This window comes from Besnoitia besnoiti, chromosome III (assembly GCF_002563875.1).
Source record: "Besnoitia besnoiti strain Bb-Ger1 chromosome III, whole genome shotgun sequence".
In the NCBI taxonomy this organism is placed as follows: domain Eukaryota; phylum Apicomplexa; class Conoidasida; order Eucoccidiorida; family Sarcocystidae; genus Besnoitia; species Besnoitia besnoiti.
The window spans coordinates 2,135,541-2,150,356 of NC_042358.1; the positions used below are offsets into that span (position 1 = coordinate 2,135,541).

General features: G+C 59.8%; 1 protein-coding gene across 1 annotated transcript; it reads right to left on the reverse strand.

Moving 5' to 3' along the window:
* Nucleotides 1–1,287: 1,287 nt before the first annotated feature.
* On the reverse strand, nucleotides 1,288–13,910 carry BESB_046110 (uncharacterized protein; the record flags this gene model as incomplete). Its single annotated transcript, XM_029363062.1, has 9 exons — nucleotides 1,288–1,571; nucleotides 2,027–2,138; nucleotides 2,544–2,612; nucleotides 3,027–5,280; nucleotides 6,389–7,854; nucleotides 8,369–9,095; nucleotides 9,170–11,130; nucleotides 11,673–11,963; nucleotides 12,288–13,910. 9 exons carry the CDS (start codon nucleotides 13,908–13,910, stop codon nucleotides 1,288–1,290), a joined length of 8,787 nt encoding a protein of 2,928 aa, XP_029220428.1.
* Between the last annotated feature and the right edge of the window lie 906 nt (nucleotides 13,911–14,816).

Consider the following 14,816-nt stretch of genomic DNA (forward strand, 5'->3'; position numbering starts at 1 on the left):
GCGAACTGCGTCTCGTGTCTGCCGGAGGCTGCGCGAAACTTGCGGTGCCCTCGGCGTGCACGTTTTCCAAACTTCAACTTACTTTGTCAAAATTAGTTCCATTTGTTTAGCCTACGGGTCTCGACGCCCATCGGCGTTGCACGCTTGTCCAACGCACATTCAAATCCGGGCGCTCAAGTGTCGGAAAAGATAAATGTTTATTTTAATATGTAGTTATTAAACGAAGTTATACTATGCTAGCATGGTTTTGAGAACACACCACATATCCATGAGTGTATTCCGGGCACACCACGTCTTTTATCGGTGTGCTCTCAGTCCATATTTCTCATGTAACTTCGGTTTCTTACTTACAAATACCTTTATACTCTTAAGCAATTACAGGTATCAATTTAGCGTTCCGATATACTTCTGAAGCACCTAAACCCTAAAGTGTGTCTACCAAACTGCACGGCCGATACAGAGTGCGTGCGTGTTGGAAAGTGAGGGAAGGAGTCCCAGAGCAACGCATCGTCGGCAGGGCATGCTTGTGCTAATTGCCACTGAATTAGGATTGAGTCAGTGAGTATCTATGGCAATGTCTATGTGTGAAACACCGATATGGACAGCGGTGGTCAGCGGGTCGCTCACTGACGGGTGTTAAGGCAGGGTGCTAGTCTTGGTACCTGATTCTCAGTATGCGCGGACTGCGCCCATTGAGGCGGTCAGTTGCTTCTTCTGTACGTACTAACTCGCTCATACAATAGCGCCTCACCAATGGTGCAGCCCGGATGTGTCTACGAGGGCATATGAAAAAAAAAGTGGCTGAAAAAAGCCTTCTCGCTGTACCAAAGCTCGGATTTCGCAGCCTACGCCAGCTCGGATTCCGCGGGCTAGGATGCGCGCCAGCGCGTGTACGCTTTTAACGCGACTGCAGTCGACGCGTAGACTGCCCGGCCTGGTCGGTCGAGTATCTATATAACCGCCAACGCGGCGAGTTATTCAACTCGCGGCAATCGCCTGTAACACGGCATCAAGCACATCTCGTCACTCCCTGCCCGGCTAAAGCAAGATCGGCTTCCGAACCTTGTTCGCGAAGAGTATTCGCTTCTCGCCGGACAACAACTGCGTTCGGCAAAGGGAATGCTGCCAGTGTGCCCGCGCTTCAGAATGCACAGACCGCGCCGGCAAAATGTCGCCTTATAGGCCCCGCATCAGTGAATGCAACGTCCGCACGGACGTGGAAACATGCTCAATCATTTGGTGTGCCGCCATCCCACAAACGCGCATCCCGAGTCAGCTCCCGGTGCGCTACAGGGGCATGGATTTCTGAGAGTCTGTGACACTGATGAAGGTGGAGCTTCTGTCTCCAATAACTCTGCGATCAGCATCCAGAGGCACGGCTTCGACCAGCAAGCAGGGCAACATCTCCATATCTGCGTTGAGGATACATGTGTGCGAGAAGCTCCGCACGCCGCCTGCGTAGGGCCCTGTCTGCTGGTTGCCGCCGTCAGCCGCCGCGGCTGAGAAGGCATCCACGCAACCCGGCACCGGCTGAGTTACGGGGATGTCTTCTGTGAAGATCACGCCTTGACCTGGAAACCCCACACACCGCAAAAGCGAGACAGAAACGACAGATGCAGAAGGCAACCTTGTCGCTATAGCTGCTCGGCGCGTCAGTGTGGTAGCTGGGTATCTTTGTCATAAATACGCGGGCGCATTCACAAGCACGGTCTCATCACGCGTGCTCCATCTAGAGGGAAGCCGAGGGAACAGGACCTAAAGAATGCTTGTCTTTTTCAACTCAGACACGACGCCAGGCGAGGAGGTGTGTCCTCTGCAGACGAGCTGCCGTTTTCGATGCAGCTGCGCACGCCGCAGCGGCGAGGCACGCTTGCACGTGGGAACTCTGGAGAGCGTGGAAAAGGTCAGAAAAACGTCACTAAAACGGGGCAAGCAAGCACAGGGCTGTGGTCACCGACAAAGCGCCGCTGAGCGGTCACAGGCGAGCTGCCTCTCTCTTGGCTAGCGCAGCAAATGCTTCCCTCACCTTTGTCGGCCGCGGGCAGAGTGTTATGCAGCGCAGACTGCTGAACGCAGCCATGGCCCGTTGCGACGGAGAGACGAAGCCGCACAAATGCCCACGCCGCAAACACTTGCGCCTGCATTTGCGAAGCACAAATTTCCCACGCATGATGAGAAGTTCATCTCTAACTGCACGCGATCCTTTTAAACCCTAAATGTCAGTATTATTGTTGTAAAGAAAAAAACCCCTCTTAAAATTGATTCACTATTAAGCGAGATAGAGCAGGTTGGTAGCTCGTCGGGCATTTCAAATATCTAGATGCACCGCAACGCTGAGGGTGAGTCTCCGCGCACCGCACCATGCGGTCGCTCAGCAAGACGCATTCTGCACATTCGCGTCATGCGGCGACAAGCGCGGACTCTTCTCGCGTCGCCTGGGCACCTCGCTGCTAAGTAGAAGGTCTAAACGGGTTGAAATGAACACTCATCCCCTGCGTGAGGCAGGCGGAACTCGCAAAAACCCAACCGCTAGTCGCCCGTACCTGCGCATCTCGCAACTCGCCCGTGAACCTGATGACGGGGAACACGCAACGGCCGCGAGCAGCTTCCTCCTACATGCAACAGCAGACCAAAGCAAGGTGTCAAACAGTGTTCAGCGTTCAGGCCGACATTCAAGGCGTAATTCCAGCCTTTCTCACTCTCGCCTCGCAAACTCCGTGGCAGCGCTGTCGACAACCGCGCCGCGGGATGCGCGGCGGCAGCCGCGCCCGCCGTACACCTCCGGCACGAACCTGGCTGGGCCGGCATGCAGCAAGCTGACCAATATCCAGCATTCGCCCTTCCCCCTACGCGGCGCGATGCAGCAGCGTCAGCGGCCTCTGAGTTCCAGGTGCTCTTTAGGCAGCGTGAGGAGATTCGCAGGCGTCTAGCGGAGACGCCCTTCAGCACGAAAGCATGTCTGTCGGCAGCACACGCGCTGGCTAGCCTGCGCAACGCTCTCGAGGGCATGCACACGCCCGTCCTACCTGCCCGCTGAGTGTCGCTCGCACGGCGACCCACGGAAGACACTTCGGATTGAAGACACGCGGCGGCAGGGGAAACGGCGTGTTCATGCACTGCTCAATCAAGGCAACAAGTTGCGCGAGCAGAGCCCGCGGGAGGGCTCTGCGAAGAAGAGGAGACTCTTCGCCCTCTCCGGCCTCAGTGCCGCTGGAAAATACAAAATAGTCGTGCGTAGAAGATGGGCTTCGGGCGCCGCCTTCCGCGTCCGATGAGCTTGCTTGAAGTGTGGCTTCGTTGCCGTTTTGGTCTCGGCGGCCTTCGCGTGCTGTTTCTTCTGTCTTGCTCGTAGCTACCACTTCCGTTACAGCCCGCCCTGGGGGCGTGCTGACTCCGTGTGAAGCGGCAATTGAGAGTCCGTCGCCCCTGCTTGCATGTCGGTAATCAGATGTCGCTCTCTCAACGTCACTCTCTGCTTCAGCGATTTCCGCCGTGGCCCAGCGCTGTTGGGTGGTATCAGGTCTGTCAGATTCGAAGATATCCCCTTCTTCACCCTCATCCATCGCAACCCCTTGGCGATTTTCCCCCCCCTCTTGCTGGGCCCCTGCGGTACTTTTCTGCTTTTCCTGAGGTGGTGGATTCGAGTCAGCTGCCGGGCGGCACGGCGCCGCGGCATCGTCTGCCGACCGGCTCTCAGAAAATGAGGCGCCAAGCGGATGCGATCCAGACAGATCCTCCGCCTGTTCATTCAGGTCAGGCGCGTTTACGGTCCGCATGACAGAGGCTGCATCGTTGACCTCTGCATCCCATACCGTTCCCTCGAGAAGTCCTGGCGATGATGCTCTCTGCGATCCTCCATGAGAGGTGCTTCCAGGCGCTGCAACCGTTGCTGCGGAGCCGTAAGAAGCCGCTCTGGATGAAACGCCTTCTTCGCGCAACTGCGCACAGGGCGCGCCGGCTCGGCGTGTCAAGGACTGCCGCCGAAGAAGAAAGGGAGGCGCAGAAATTCGCAGGAGGGGCCATAGACGATGCAGAAAAAAGAATGGGCGCACAAAACAAGCGCACGCCGGCGCAGGATAAGCGGCAGCTGAACGAGGTGGCGAAGCTGCGCACGGGGACGGGACGCGGTCGGTCGCCGCTGCCTCTGTCACTTTCAATGCAGATCCTGGAGTGTCTGACCCTCCGCCTGCGGACCCCGACTGGCTGCTGAGATGCCGACCCTCGTGCTTTGCATGCCTTCCTATTTCCGCATAGTTTCCTCCGCTCGCTGCCTTGCGGGAATCCGTGTTTGGTTCAGGCGAAGCGAGCGCAGGCGATGGCACAGCGGGTGAGGCGGACGAGGTGGACGAGGTGGACGACGCGGACAGGCATGTGGCGCATGCGTCGAGAGAGACGAGAAATGAGGCTGGTGTCGCTGGAGGCCCTGAGGTTCTCGCGGAGGCCCGTTCCAAACGTGTTCGCTGCTTCATTCGCGCGAAGCGAGCTAGCTCTGAACGCTGGCAACGCCTCTCCTCCCGCTGGAACCGACTCGCACGCGCCTCTTTCCCTCTCCTGTCGCTCGCCCCTTCTCTCCAACTGTCCTCGACAGCTGCCCAGCAGCCTGCCGGCGCGTGCCCGCGCCCGAAGGGACCCCCGCTGGCTTCCAGCCACAGCGGAAGGAGGTCGATAACTTCCTCGTGACCCTGCAGTTCCGCTGAGCACGACAGAAACTGCCTGGTTAGATGCCGCGCTGTGTTGGCTATCTGAAGCACAGATTCCATGACTCCCGCGTCGACCCCGCATCCCCCCCCGTTCGAGACAAACACGACCCCCAGGCAGGGAACTCGAAGAAATGTCAGACCCCCGTCAGACGCGGGCATCCCGCCTGGCAGCCTTGCGATATCCCCTGAATGAGAAGTCTCACATCCCTCGTTCTCCTGAGACGCGTTTGCAGGCTCCGATTGCCGCGGGCTGGGGCCGTCGCGGTGTGAACCGCAGGGGGCGGGGCGACTACCGAGAATCTCTCCATTCGCAGGTCTGGGGAACTTTCTGCGTTGAGTCTCTGCGGCGTCGAGGCACGCGCCCGGCCGGCGGGCAGCGGCTCCAGCTGTGTCCGTACGCGACCGCACGCACGCTGAGAATCCCTGACTCGAGAGTAGAGTCAGCACCTGCGACTTGAGCAGGCGTGCCATGAGGAAGGTCGTCACGAGGACGAAGGTTCGACAGAGGCAAGCCTGGATTCCCAGCAGGCGTCGCGAGGTTGAGCAAAAGGGCAGCGGCTCCGTTGTGTAGTGCCGAAATCTGAAAACACACACAGCGAATGAGCTAACACTCAAAAGAGGTTTCACCGCTAAAACGGGTCGTGCGGGGGCAACCTGCGTGCAAGATACAGGGCAGTGCAGACTAATAGAAGCCACAGAGGAAGGCGATCAAGATCCGTCAGGCGCACTGGAGCGGCCCCTGCGCTGCTATCTCCGACGAGTAACGAAACAGAGAACACATCCAAGACGCGCCTGAGTGACGAATTCCTCGAGATTAAGTGACTCCTGTAGCTAATAGGACCCCTGGCGTCACACTAGCGTGGAGACCCCCTCCCCCCCCCCCCCCCCCCCCCCCCCCCCCCCATCCCCCCACGTGATCTTCGGGAGCTCTCACGCCGCAAGTATGCAAACAGGCTGCCGAGCTACAGGACCGTGTCAGCGCCAAGTCGCCTGTGGTGAGGGAGTGACACGAAATCTCGATTTATATATATCAAGCGACCCCGTAAAAAGAGACTCACTGCATTTCTATACTAGAAAACTGATTCCTGAGACTTTCCAAGCCACTGAGCAAGTCTTCAAATAGCTCTTCCTCTTCGAGTGCCTCATCGTCCTGCAGGCTGCCGTCACCGCTTTCCGTCGTTTGATTCCCTTCTCTATCCCTTGCTACGCGATGCGGAGTTCGACGAAGGCGCCTTCTAGACCACGCATCTCGGCAGAAACCGAGAAACGAGAGGAGCGCAGTGGCAACGGCCAACCGTCCCTGCAGGGCAGGGGAGTCCAAAGAAGAGAAAACAGGGAAGCTTGCACTAGAAAACACAAAACAAACCACAGGTCCTGCTTCCAGGGTCGTCCCGCTCTGAAACTGGTGAGGACAAAACTAGAAGCAGATACAAAAGAAAGACGGCCAGACTCAAACTTGAAAAACACCGGGGCAGCACTAAAGCACCCCGCGGCCGAAGTTGGGCATAATAAATTACTGTGACGCGAGAAGGGCAACAAGAGCAAATCATAAAGACAGGACAGGAACAGGCACAAGATATGTCACACGCAGACTCTGGGTGGCGCTGCTAAGGTCGGCGTCCATAGACACGGGTCTACAAAAAAGCACTAGAGACGAGACACAAGCCCCCGTCTTCGCAGTGGCGCACATGTAGGCCGCCTGTGACAACGCTAGAGGGGTAGCAGACGGAAGAACGCCTTCCTTATCCTTAGTTGGATGTCTCGTCAGGAACCGTACCTTGATAAACGCGTGTAGAACAGGGTGTGGCTTCCCTCCTGTGGCGGTCCTGCCTTCCCCAAGGAAATGGTCTTCGTGGCTTTTGCATGCGCCCAAGCTTTCAAGAGCGTGTGTCCAATGTGACTCCGCTTCTCGCACTGCCTGTCTCCCTCTCGCCACCGACTCCGCCACAGCCTGGGACCCGGCATCCGTGTCTGCACTCAGCCTTTTTAGCCTTCCGGCGGGCGATACACGTTCAACTACGCCCCTGGTGAAGACACTTTCCGCTCGAAGGCTCAAGGCTAAGGCGTTCAGCCAGCTGAATGTCTCAGGTGTCATGGCAGCTGCGGCGCATGCACTGAAACAAACCGACGAGGCGGCGGGAAAACCGGTAACGCCTGCGCAAACTGCCGTCTTGTAGAGGGCGCGGCGCGACAGCGCCCCGGAAGCTCGAGCGCGGAAATCGAACAAAGGCGCCAGGCAGGGCTCGGCTGAAGTCAACAGGAATGCAGAAGACCGGTTCGCGGCAGCGGGCGAGGAGGCAGAACTCCGGTTTGAGACTGCGCTGTCTTCCGGCGCGAGTTGGCGCCCTGGAACTGTTTGAAGCTGCGGCGAGGTTGTGTGCTCGAGTTGTCCGGGAGGCGCAGCCGGCGCCGGCGAGGGAGAGTCGTGCGGCGTCAAGCCGTAGACCTCAAGGATCCGGTGAAGGAACCTCTCGAGACCGGCTCGATATGCGTGGATCCATTCAAAGTGCAAGTCGCACGAACTCTCGAAAATCCCCGAAGAATGTTTGCCCCGGCGGATGGCGCCTGCAGCCCCGTCGTGACCCGCACCACCCTCAGCTGCCCCAAGACCGCCGCCGTCGCCTGTGCAGGAGGGCGGCGCCGCGAGAGTAAAGTGTCTCGTTCTCGCTGCTGTTCGCTCCCGCAGAAACCTCGTGGCCTCAGCGAGCGAGATTCCAGGCTGCTGTCCCTGCAGCGCAGGGTGGAACAGGCACTTCAGGCTCTCGCCAGCTTCGTCTCCTTGCGTGAGACAGACATCCACCCTTACCAGAGGACTTCGAGAAACGCCACGGGGGAGAGACAGACAGTCGGAGGACAGCGGCGAGAATGGACAAGCGGAGTCTGTCTCTGGGGGCAGCGATGATGACAGCTCAGGCTGAGTGAAAGAGACGCGCGGAAACGGTGAAGAGAAGGGAAGACAAAGGAGCGCCCACGCTTCCCTCAAGCCTTGCCCCGGGGCTGCAAGCTTGGAGGCGCCCGTTCGCTCAGAAGCGGTCGCCGAAGGCAACAAAACGCGCAGCCGAGTCAAGAGGATGTCCGCCACACGCGAAAGCAACGAAGGCCAGTGTGCGCGGAGCGAGAGGAAACATCGCCCAAGCCATGCCCCAACGAGTGGCTGCTCACACACACACACACAACCGTACGTCGCTGCATCGTTATCTTGGAGTCAAACACGACCGGCCCCAGAGCCGAAGAGAAAACTACGGATTGACCAAAAACGGCTCTCAAGAAGGGAATGCATGCACGTAATCTGCAATACGGGAAGAAGCACACGCGTGTGCGGGGTGGGTGCACCTGCCTCTGTTATTCATATGGAAACATTCTGCTTCCTGGAATGCTAGCGACCGCTGCTGGGGATGAGGTGCAGGCAACCGGGTCCCTCACCACGGCGGTTCACAATCAGCAGCCCCTTTTGACTACTTAAAACGACTGAATCCACAGGCCCATTCCACAGAAGGCCGAGCGAACGAATGTGTTCAGTAAACTTGTCTGCGGACGCATTTGCGTGTTGGTGTGCGAGGCGGGACCAGCGGGCTTTAGGGCGTGCGCGGGAGTGTCTCGCGTCATGTGTGTCACGGTTCCATTGCCTGCAGATATCGTCATCTCCCCCCGGCCTGTGCGAAACGCACCTGCAGTGACGCTTCGTCCTCGTCCGTGAGCACATCCGCCAGGGTCTCCACAGTCCGCAGCACCATTTTCTCTGTATCCTGTCTCTCCTTCAGCACAACTAATGTCAGCGCGGCCTGCCTTGTGGAAGGCGTCTCCGCTGTCGCCGACGTCGCACCAGCCGTATCAGTGCCGGGAGGCTTTCCCGCTTTAGAGACAGAGGCGCTTCCCTTCGATGTCTTGTCTTTCGCCTTAGGGGCCGACCGAGTCTCCTCAAGACTCTGCTGCTTCGAGGCCATGACCTCCAGCGCCCTTCGAGGAAGGGGAGCGATCAGCCAAGAGGCAGCTTGGAGGGCCACGAGGAGGGCGAGGACTCGGACTCTCCGGGGGGACTGCGAACTCTTTCTGCCCAGTTGCAGAAGGAGCTCCAAGGTCCTCTTCAAGTCCTCTCGACTTGCCACGTGGCCGTCTGCCACACTGTCTTCGCAGAATGCAGCAAGTGTCCCACCTGAGCGGCGGTTGGCAGCGCGCGCCTCGCGCCCCGCGCCACTCCTACCCAGCACGGGAGAGAAGGTGGATCGCGCGCACAATGGCCTGCCAGAAATCGCACTGTGGTGATTCTTGCATCCAGCCGCTGCGGCTTTGTCTGCTCGGGCGGGAGTCTCGGTTGAATCCGCGGCGCTTGCACTCTCTTGCGACGGTCGGTGCCCTTCCGCGGCGGGCGGTTCGCCGTCCGGGCAGCAGAGCGCACTGCGGTCAGAGAACGCGTTGAAAAAGAAAGCATGTGCAGATTGGTCCCCCACGCTTTCCTCTTCGCTCCCTACGTCCGAGGAGAAGGAGAAATCCGAAGCGGACGAAGACAGCGATTCCGGCTCAACGGCAGCCGCACTTCGCGCCTTGTCAGGCGTGCTTCCAGCGGAGCCTCTCTTGGCACCAACGCGACCTCCAGGCACCACCCCTCTGGGGGGGGCGCCGGAAGAGAAGGTGCCCCCGTGTCTCCATGGAGCCCCACGCGCCCGTGGGCAAAGCCTAGTAACCCTGCCGTCGCCATACTTGACCCGCCCTGTGCGGTGGGCAGATGACGAAGGGATGCCGCCGTTGAGCTCGTTCCTGAAGTTGTTGCAGCGACCGCAGGCACCTTAGGGGCGGCAGACGGGTAGATCCTGGCCTGCGGCGAGTCTTGTCTCCTTGGTGGAGTCGGAGCGGGAGGCTCGTCGTCACTCAGTTCGCCTTCTTCTTTCTCTTCTCCCTCCTCCTCACTGCTGCTCTCCGGTTTCTTCGCAGGCGTCGCCTTGGAAGGTTTCTTCGACTCACCCGCCAGAGACACGTCAGCCTTCTTCTCCGCTACCGACAACGACTCTGCGCTAGTGTCGCAGGTCTTCTCAGTGCCTTGAGTGTCTGCCGCGCTCCCTTCCCCCATCCCTGCAGCGCTGCCTTCGACAGCTCCAGCGTCGGCGGCTTCCGCCGAAGGCGGAGACGCGGATGAAGGCGTGATTCCATTCAGGCGTGCCAGGGCGATCTGCTGGAGGTCTGCAAGGACGCGGGCGCCGGTGAGGCTTACCCCCTCGGCGACCGCTTTCTGCGCAGCTTCGAAAGTAGCACAAGCGGCATTCAGCAGGTGCAGGTCTGCCGCAGGCCTCACGTCCCCGCCGGAAGGCTCCTGCTCATCAGCCGGTGGACCCGGAAGCCTAGCTGCGCGTCCGCCTCTATAGTCCGGCGACGTGGCCAGTGGCCTGGAGACATCTAGAAGTCTTGCTCCGTCGCCTGACTGGAGTTTTCGCGATTTTAACGCCGTTTTGGTGGCACCGTCGCTCCCCTCCCTTTTCCTTTTCTGTGTCTCGCCAGCGGTGGGGCTTCCGCCATCGCCCCAGGCACTACCTCTCGTCTCTGTGTCGCGGCACGACGTCAACGGGTTCGCTGTCCCGTCCTTTCTCGCCTCCTGCGTGGACGCCAGGCCAGAGGCCAAGTTCGTCTTCCGGAGGTCGTCTGCGAGTTTCACATCACCGATCGGCGCGGAAGGGCGCGCCTCAGAGGCTACCGTCCGTAGTCGGCGCGTCTGTCGATCTCTGCAACACGCGCTCGCCCCCTGGAGACGGCACCCACATGCCCGCGCGTGGGTGTCTACGAGGGAGAACGTCGCCCGCGCGAGTCTCCTGAATTGCACTCGCTCCGGCAGGCACCAGCCGAGAAGGGCGCTAAGCACCGCCAGATAAGTGCAGACGGCGGGGGCACCCTGAAGGGCAGCCACGCGAAGCCAGATCCAGAGCTCCCGGTGAGAAAGCGTAGCCTGATCTGCCACGCGCAGGGAAGACGGCGTCGAAGAAGGCGCCCAGGTTTCGTTCCTTCGGAAACGTGGGTCAGAAGACTGAGAGTTCCTCGAGGGCGGGCGGCTGTCCCACCCCGGAGGGCAGGTAGCAAACAAACTTGAACGGGACGACGAGGAAGAAAGTCTGAAAGACAAAGCCTGGGAACGGTCATAGGAGTTTTTGGACAGGGACCGGCTCGCGGCCTCCTGAGGCGGGGATGGCTCAGAAAAAGACGTCAGTAGGTGTAGAGAGGTGGCTGCTACACGTAGCGAAGAACAGAAGGTGAGCGGAGGCCGCAGCAGCACGAGATGGGCGTGCACAAGGTCCAACAGGCACCGAAGAGCAGTCGTTGCCAGGAACCCCTGTGAGACTGTTTGCCCTGAGGCGTCGTGTGACAGACAAGCATGCGCCTGCGACGTTGACGCCGTCGTGCCGGCGCAGCAGCAGCAGCGCCCCAAGACCCGTTTCAAACAGCACAGCTGAAAACAAACGGGGGGACAAACACACACTAAGAAAGCTTTACCAAATACGAGCCGCTTCGCCCCGTCGGCCTCTCCTCAGCTTCGCCCTTGCACCGAGAATCTGAAGACGTTCACGCTGAATGGCTTCCACCCCACGCCCACGGATTTGCCCCCCTTCGGAGAGCAGCTGTCAACACGGCTTGTGTCACGATACCAAGCATGAAAGTCCCCCCTTCCCCCCCCCTTCCCCCCCCCCTTCCCCGAGAGAAGGAACTGGTGGCGGCAGAGATGAGCAATGAGAAATTTCATACGCCGCAGATGATCGCGTGAGAAAAAAGTGTAGTCGACGGCCTCTGTTCCCGCGACAGTCTCCTAGCGCCCGTCTTCGTTGGCACCCGCCCCCCCACAAGTGTAGCGCGACCAGCACGTCACGGTCACTGGAGCAAAAGCGAGTTTAGCGGCGTAAGCCCCACGCAGGTGCTGCTTGTCAGGAACATCTTGGGGTTTCCTCACGCTCCGCACGCGCAGAAGGGCCCGAATGCTGGCGCCGCCCCTCTTACCTGCAGAGGCACAAGGAGGTCGCCGTGGTTCAGCGTGAGGAAGTTGGAGGCTTCAAGGCAGGCGCGTGCAGTGTCCTTGACGGCTTCAAGCAAAATCGGGCTGGGCGCCTCCGCAAAAGACGCATGAATGCCGGCTACACAACGGTTCCCCGCAGGCCTGGTGGCATCCTCGCACGTTTCAAGCTCGCTAGGCGCAGGCAAGCCCGACGAGGACGCCACAGCGGCAGACGCCGCCTGATGAAGGCTGTCCGCCAAGCGCCACAGAAACCGCAGCGCCCAGACAGCAATATCCTGGCAAACACGGCACATGCACAGGGGCAACATCAGTGGTGGCATCGCAAGAGTGTGTTCCACCTTGCACCGACGGGGACGGACCTGGTTTCTCTCTACTACACTCGGGAAGACGCGAGGCCAGGCTCAGACGGAAACACGGCAACACTGAAACTGAATCAGAAAGCAGACAGCGAAGGCTCGGATGCGTCGCCTACAGGGTCTTTTCTCTGTGTGGTGGGAAGGCAATGCAAGAGCACCTGGTAAAGAAAACGCAGGCGTCTATGGAAAAGGCAAGCATGGAACCCCCCCTTCGGCAGAGGCAATGACTCCGGTGCTGCTTACCGGCTGCAACGGAGACGTGGTCGCCAACAACGCAGCTAAACTTGAAGCTCTGTGCAGGCACACCGGCAGGGCAGAGTCGGCCCTCATCCTGCTCGCAACAGCTGTGGAAGTGGCTGACGCATTCTCAGGGATGGGGCGGCGCGAGGTTCCCCGTGTCTGGCCTCCACTGTGTCCGCCGTTTCCTTCTTGACCCTCAGCAGTCCCTTGTTCCCTCGCCGTCGACGTGGCGGTGGCGAGCTGGTTCCCGTGCGCATGCAGCTGCGCGGCGCGTGACGCTGCGACTCGTTCTCCATCCTGAAGGCTCCACACGTAGGCGCACGCCCTTTCGAGAATCCTAATCGCTGCGTCGCCGCAGAGAAACGGCAGAAGCGCCGCGAGGGCCTTCGTCGCGAGCGCCGCAGTGGCTGGCGCACTCGCGGCAACGACGAGGGGGTCGAGATCTCTGCGGTGGTCGAAGAGGCGCCCCTCCTTGCACAGCAGCGACGACGCGTCTGACGGGGAGTTCGTCCCTCCGCCTCTTGGCCTGCAGACGCCGTCGCTGCGGCCTGGAAGTCGGGCGCCGCCACACGACGCCTGGCCGTCGCAGGACTCTGGAGATGAAGCCGGCGCTCCCCACAGCGACGCCAGCGTGTTGAGAATCGCCTCTGTGAGGGGAGCGTCCTGTCCAATGACAGGGGCAACACCGTCAGCGATGAGCTCGAGAGCCATGTCCCGAGTTCGCATCTCGAGCTGCTGTTGCTGCAGCAGACTGAGGAACTGGCGGCGCACCGACTCCGCTGCGACGGCCTGCGAGGGAAGAAGGAGGTACGGGAAAAAGTGCCGGTTCCGCCAGAGCTGGAGGAATGCAGACGAGCGCACTACCGGGTGCGTCGTGCAAGCGAACATCTCCACCAGCAATGCGAGGCATTGGCCCACAAGGGACCCCCCGATGAGGCCGGTTGCAGAAAGAACTGTTCCAGCCTCCTCCGCCTCAGCCTCTGCCGCTGCCACCTGAGCTGCCACTGCGTCGGTTGCTGCGCAGGACGGCGTCTTCTGCGGGCCCTGAGCTTCAGGGGAACCCCGGTGGCCTCCCTCGAGGTTCATGGCGTACGCGTTCGCGGCCTCCTGCGCCTGCTGCTGCTGCAGTTTCTGAAGGAGAAGCGCGTGTTGGCTCTGTACTAGCGGCGAACGAGATATAACGGGCAACCCGCCCTCGCGATAGTGGGGAGGCGAGGCGGCAAAGAGAATGTGGCCCAGGTCGGCGGCGCAGCCGCACAACACCTCGAGGCGAGGATGTGGCGCATGCAACGTCTCCTTGATCTGCTGGACGAGGTACTGCTGCGGCGACTTCGCAGCTTCAGCTACAGCCTCTGCCAGGAGCTCCTCGTGTTCCTGCTGCTGTCTCACCGCCGCCGCCATCATGGCGGATGCCGCAAGCGGCCGTGGAGCAGCTGCAGCGTCGGGCATAGCGTTCTCAGGATACAACGGGTCGAACCCTGCAGCCCCCCCTACAGAAGAGCCCTGAGCGATATCTGAGAAAGGAGAAATCGCTGGAGACAGAAGAGAAGTTGGGGGGGCAGCGGGCCGCATGTAGCCGAGGGGCAGCCCCGAGGGGCCGCCAACGAGGGGAGGAGCGCCCGCCATGGCCTCCACCAAGACATGCCGGAGAAAAATCGCGTTTTTCCGTCAGTTCTACTTCATTCTCTCCTCTCCCCGTCTCTGCTTCCCCGTTTGCGCAGATCGGAGACCACGGAAGGCAGAGAGAGTCACGGGTCCACCTAAAAGAACTGCGAGCGTGCTGACGGATGACTCCGCGAATGTGCCCGTTCTTCCAAGCAGCGCTGTCTTAATAACGAAAAGAATTCCTTGCTCTTGCCTAGCATAGCCGACACGCACTGCAAGTGACTTGTCGGCTGGAAATTCGCGTCGCGGTGAACAGTGTGAATCGTGCAGCGAATCACCTGCAGACAAGCCGCTGTTTCAGGACAACGACGCCTGACTTGGCTAGTATCCAGAGAACATCGAAAACGCCACTACCTTACAAAGGGAAAGAGATGGACAGCAACGCACGGCAGACAAATAGTCAAGAAACGCAGAAAACGAAAGGTTTTAATGTTCGAAGTCGCAAAAAGGAGGAGCGCGTTAGGCTTCCGAAGGCTTGCACACACCGCACGGATGAACCGGTGACGAATGTTCATTCACTCCCTCCTGAATGAGAGCTGTACCGGAATGCAGTAAGGACCTGCCACAAAATGCAAAAGCACCATTCACTCAGCATGCGTTTCCGTAACAACACGTTCCGCGGGAAAAGGGCTCAGAAAACATACAACAGCACACCAGGCGTTTACGTGTTTAGGCGGCTGTGCCTAATGCCAGGGCCGCGAAGTCACAGCTCGAGGAGACTGCGTTGTTTCTGCTTCTGTAGCACCTGTCCGCAAGTTACAGATACATCTCTGAGTCGTGCCTCTGTGTGGAAAGAAAATGATGGATCGGAGTCATGCATGAAGTAAAAGAGTAGCCGCATTGTCTGTCGCATGCTGGTGTAGGGAA